The following is a 6,138-nucleotide window of genomic DNA, read 5'->3' on the forward strand; positions in this document are numbered from 1 at the left end:
GTTCCTGATCTCTCACACAGGAACAGAAACACTTCTATCACAGAAAGTGTCTGGACTGAGTTTTACTGTGAGTGATGATAAAAGACGCGTGGACCTGCTGATCTCCTCTGCTGCAGCGACAGACTCTGCTGTGTACTACTGTGCTGTGAGGCCCACAGTGACAGGAAACAGTAAAATTGTGTAGAAAACCTGCAGAGCAAAGACAACACAATACTCCACAACATCCACTAGAGGGACTCACACAGTGGGAACCCACTGGTTGTTGAGTTGTTGGACTGATGACAAAGACAACAGACACATGAAGCAACAGAAACAAGGTGAAGTTGCAGTAAAGCTGGTGGAATTTAAGTGATTCAACATCTTTAAATTCAGTTTTATCCAAACTCAGAAGCAGGAAATGATCTTATAACCAGCCTCTAACAGTGGATAGGCATTTTTCTAGTTTAATCAAGTTATAAGAACTACCCAGAGAGAGAGGGACAGGCAGCGGAATAACAATAAAAGTTACATCAGATGGACATCGGAGGCCACCCAGAGGCAGCAGATAGATTGAGAACAGCAATGGGCCCAGTACAGAACCTTGAGGGACTCCATGCTTCAGCAAAAAGGTCTCAGACATGTCCTTCTGAATCTGACATCATGTGATCACCCAGACAGCTCTGATTTCAGCCATGAGTGTGTATCCTGTTACTCCCATATAACGTTCAGTATACCTTCAGCTACACTCGACTATGTCGTCCGTGTGGCCCTGTGGTGGTGGTGGTGTGTGTGTATGTGTGAGTGTGTGCGTATATTTGTGTGTGTGTGTGTGTGTGTGTGTGTGTGTGTGTGTGTGTGCGCGTGTGTGTGTGTGTGGGGGGGGGGGGGGGGGTACTCCGGGAGTTTGGAGAATCAGACCCTCTGATACAGGCTGTTATGTCCCTGTATGACGGGTGCCAGAGCTTGTCCTCTGGTCCTGCCTCAAGTGGAGGAGTTTAAGCATCTCAGGGTCTTGTTCACAAGTGAGGGAAAGATGGAGCGCGAGACCGATATGTGGAGTGGTGCTGCGTCTGCAGTAGGGTTGTCACGGTGTGAAAATTTAACCTCACAGGCCATTTACCTTTTAAACCATTTCAGAGCCCAAGCAGAAATTCTAACACAGTAACAGTTTGTAATCTACTGCAGCAGAAAGGTCTAATAAAACGTGCCTGTTGTTATCTGTTGCTAAACCAACGTCTGCCCTGGGACACTGACAGAGACGAGGCTGCCATCCACAGAAGACATTAACGGAAGGGAAAAAAACATATTTACATTTATTTTGACTATTACTCAAAGCCAAATGTTAAATGCCCCCCCCCCCCCCCCATGCAAAAACAAAAATCTGCTGCTTTGCACGCCTCTATTCTACAGTGTATCATTCATCAATTCCCATATACACATTCACACCATGATGGTGATGAGCTACATTGTAGCCACAGCTGGCCTGGGCTCACTGACAGAAGTGAGGCTTCAGGGCACTGACCCCACCGGTACTGCCGACCACCACAAGCAGGCAAGAATGGTGAAGTGTCTTGCTAAAGGACACAACAGCAGAATTTTCTGCCAGGAGCTGGGATTGATCCAGCAACCCTCCATTGTCTGGGTAACCTGATAAATATCCTGAGCTACTGCTGCCTCTGTGGGTGGAGCTCTGAAAAGATGGGATGTCAGGACCCCTTGTAAGGGTGAGTTGGTCCCTGAGTGACCAAAGCAAGACAATAATTTAAAAGAGAAACTAAAAAAATGAAAATGCAAGAAACTACACCAGGTCACATAAACAATAAGACATCTCCTGAACAAAAGAGTCAGTCACCTAAAACGCAAAGGTACCAAAGTTGGAGCCCTGAGGAACACCACAGGTCAAAGTGAGTGTTACCCAGGATCCCTGTGTTTCCAACAGAGAAAAGGAGATTCTTTAGACTCCTGTTCTGAAACAAGAACAAACCCCCTCACTTCACAAAGATTTATAATGACGCTGATAGCTGAACCAGGAGAAAGGGGAGCTGAGAGAAGAGAAACTACAGATGAAGGAGGAGACGGAGAGATTCAGGGAGGAGCTGAGCTGTTACTGAACTATAGAACAGACAAAAACTTCCACATTCAACACAGTTCAACATACAAACAACAAACATTCACTCTGTTCAACATGGACTGTTGTGGGCTTTCTCTGCTGGTTGTCACTATTCTAACAGGTCAGTTTTAATCTACAGCTTTGGAATATGTTCAGTCTAAAGTTAGATGAGTTTGACTCACTCTGAAGAGTTGGTTTTCTAAAAGTTCCAAACTTATTTCTCTTCTTTTAGGAGTCAGCTGTGAACAGCTGACTGCAGTGAAGAATGAAGAGTCCAGTTTAGAAGGAGCCCCTGTTACTCTGTCCTACAATTACTCTAGAGATGCTGCTATTGGTGATTATTTCTTCTGGTACCGGCAAGATCCAGGAGAACCTCCAGAGTTCCTGATCTCTCACACAGGAACAGAAACACTTCTATCACAGAAAGTGTCTGGACTGAGTTTTACTGTGAGTGATGATAAAAGACGCGTGGACCTGCTGATCTCCTCTGCTGCAGCGACAGACTCTGCTGTGTACTACTGTGCTTTGAAGCCCACAGTGACAGGAAACAGTAAAACTGTGTAGAAAACCTGCAGAGCAAAGACAACACAATACTCCTAAATATCCACTAGAGGGACTCACACAGTGGGAACCCACTGGTTGTTGAGTCGTTGGACTGATGACAAAGACAACAGACACATGGAGCAGCAGAAACAAGGTGAAGTTGCAGTAAAGCTGGTGGAGTTCAAGTGGTTCAACAGCTATAAATTCTGTTTTATCCAAATTCAGAAGCAGGAAATGATTTTATAACCATTCTCTAACAGTGGATAGGCATTTTTCTAGTTTAATCAAGTTGTAAGAACTACCCAGAGAGAGAGGGACAGGCAGCAGAATAACAATAAAAGTTACATCAAATGGACATAGGAGGCCACCCAGAGGCAGCAGATAGATGGAGAACAGCAGTGGGCCCAGTACAGACCCTTGAGGGACTCCATGCTTCAGCACAAAGGTCTCAGACATGTCCTTCTGAATCTGACATCATGTGATCACCCAGACAGCTTATTTCAGCCATAAGTGTGTATCCTGTTACTCCCATATGACGTTCAGTATACCTTCAGCTACACTCGACAATATACTCCACGTGGCCCTGTGGTGGTGGTGTGTGTTTGTGTGTGTGTGTGTGTGGGGGGGGGGGGCTGGGTTGGAGGTGTGTGTGTGGGGGGGGGGGGGGGGGGGAGTACTCCGGGAGTATGGAGAATCAGACCCTCTGATACAGGCTGTTATGTCCCTGTATGACGGGTGCCAGAGCTTGTCCTCTGGTCCTGCCTCAAGTGGAGGAGTTTAAGCATCTCAGGGTCTTGTTCACAAGTGAGGGAAAGATGGAGCGCGAGACTGATATGTGGAGTGGTGCTGCGTCTGCAGTAGGGTTGTCACGGTGTGAAAATGCAACTTCACAGGCCATTTAACTTTTAAACCATTTCAGAGCCCAAGCAGAAATTCTAACACAGTAACAGTTTGTAATCTACTGCAGTAGAAAGGTCTAATAAAACTTGCCTGTTGTTATCTGTTGCTAAACCAACGTCTGCCCTGGGACACTAACAGAGACGAGGCTGCCATCCACAGAAGACATTAACGGAGGGAAAAAAAACATATTTACATTTATTTTGACTTTTACTCAAAGCCAAATGCCCCCCCCCCCCCCCCCTGCAAAAACAAAAATCTGCTGCTTTGCACGCCTCCATTCTACAGTGTATCATTCATCCATTCCCATATACACATTCACACCATGATGGCCTGGGGCTCACTGACAGAAGTGAGGCTTCAGGGCACTGACCCCATCGGCCCCGTCGACCACCACAAGCAGGCAAGAATGGTGAAGTGTCTTGCTCAAGGACACAAGAGCAGAAATGTCTGCCAGGAGCTGGGATATTATCTGGGTAACCTGATAAATATCCTGAGCTACTGCTGCCTCTGTGGGTGGAGCTCTGAAAAGATGGGGTGTCAGGACCCCTTGTAAGGGTGAGTTGGTCCCTGAGTGACCAAAGCAAGACAATAATTTAAAAGAGAAACTAAAGAAATGAAAATGCAAGAAACGACACCAGGTCACATAAACAATAAGACATCTCCTAAACAAAAGAGTCAGTCACCTTAAACGCAAAGGTACCAAAGTTGGAGCCCTGAGGAACACCACAGGTCAAAGTGAGTGTTACCCAGGATCCCTGTGTTTCCAACAGAGAAAAGGTGATTGTTTAGACTCCTGTTCTGAAACAAGAACAAACCTCCTCACCTCACAAAGATTTATAATGACGCTGATAGCTGAACCAGGAGAAAGGGGAGCTGAGAGAAGAGAAACAACAGATGAAGGAGGAGACGGAGAGATTCAGGGAGGAGCTGAGCTGTTACTGAACTATAGAACAGACGCAAACTTCCACATTCAAAACAGTTCAACATACAAACCACAAACATTCACTCTGTTCAACATGGACTGTTGTGGGCTTTCTCTGCTGGTTGTCACTATTCTAACAGGTCAGTTTGAATCTACAGCTTTGGAATGTGTTCAGTCTGAAGTTAGATGAGTTTGACTCACTCTGAAGAGTTGGTTTTCTAAAAGTTCCAAACTTATTTCTCTTCTTTTAGGAGTCAGCTGTGAACAGCTGACTGCAGTGAAGAATGAAGAGTCCAGTTTAGAAGGAGCCCCTGTTACTCTGTCCTACAATTACTCTAGAGATGCTGCTATTGGTGATTATTTCTTCTGGTACCGGCAACATCCAGGAGAACCTCCAGAGTTCCTGATCTCTCACACAGGAACAGAAACACTTCTATTACAGAAAGTGTCTGGACTGAGTTTTACTGTGAGTGATGATAAAAGACGCGTGGACCTGCTGATCTCCTCTGCTGCAGCGACAGACTCTGCTGTGTACTACTGTGCTGTGAGGCCCACAGTGACAGGAAACAGTAAAAGTGTGTAGAAAACCTGCAGAGCAAAGACAACACAATACTCCACAACATCCACTAGAGGGACTCACACACTGGGAACCCACTGGTTGTTGAGTCGTTGGACTGATGACAAAGACAACAGACACATGAAGCAGCAGAAACAAGGTGAAGTTGCAGTAAAGCTGGTGGAGTTTAAGTGGTTCAGCAACTATAAATTCTGATTTCAGCCATAAGTGTGTATCCCGTTACTCCCATATAACGTTCAGTATAGCTTCAGCTACACTTGACTGCATCCCTTAGGTGGCCCTGTAATGGGGGGTGGGGGTGGGGGGTATTCCGGGAGAACGGAGTATCAGACCCTCTGATACAGGCTGTTACGTCCCTGTATGACGGGTGCCAGAGCTTGTCCTCTGGTCCTGCCTCAAGTGAAGGAGTTTAAGCATCTCAGGGTCTTGTTCACAAGTGAGGGAAAGATGGAGTGCGAGACTGATATGTGGATTGGTGCTGCGTCTGCAGTAGGGTTGTCACGGTGTGAAAATTTTACCTCACGGTTAATGTGACGAAAATTATCACGGTTTTCGGTATTATCGCTGTGTTTTTTAAAACGTGTTACATTTTCTGACAACTAAATAAACCCTGTATATCAGGAAAATATTGTCCTGTTAGTGTCTAAATGTTGCCTAAAATTTGTTATTTGGTAATTATGTTGTTTGTTTACATTTTCCCCTTTAGTATATAAATACCAATATTTGCACATAACTTCTTATTTTTTGTCTGTTTGATGTCATCATTTAAAAAATATTAGATCAGATGATACTCAGTACTCAAGTAGCCTTCTAATCAGATACTTTTTTACCCTTACTTGAGTAATAAACCCTGTATCAGGAAAATATTGTCCTCGCTTTGTGTCCTTCCAGTGAGCTTTGCAGATTTCGGAACAATGTCATCAGGCAGTAATCATTGTTAAATTTATTATTATTCTCGGAGAGAGACCAACTCTTATCTGCCCCTGGGAGCCCCGTAATGCGTAGCGTCATTTCAGTATGGGGGTGTCCGTGACACGGTTTATATGCAGGTAGCGGGCGCTGCGAGTAGCCCCTGACTGCAGTACGCAGATCGGGGTGGGGTGCAAT

At 45.3% G+C, this 6,138-nt stretch overlaps 1 gene segment (V, D, J or C); it reads left to right on the forward strand.

Annotated features, from left to right (window-relative positions):
• The first annotated feature begins 4,513 nt into the window (after positions 1-4,513).
• LOC129164302 (T cell receptor alpha variable 26-2-like) lies at positions 4,514-5,203 on the forward strand. The segment is given in 2 exon segments: positions 4,514-4,594; positions 4,706-5,203. Coding segments are annotated over 2 exon segments (378 nt in total).
• Positions 5,204-6,138: the final 935 nt, after the last annotated feature.

This window comes from Nothobranchius furzeri, chromosome 11, assembly GCF_043380555.1.
Source record: "Nothobranchius furzeri strain GRZ-AD chromosome 11, NfurGRZ-RIMD1, whole genome shotgun sequence".
Taxonomy (NCBI): Eukaryota; Metazoa; Chordata; class Actinopteri; order Cyprinodontiformes; family Nothobranchiidae; genus Nothobranchius; species Nothobranchius furzeri.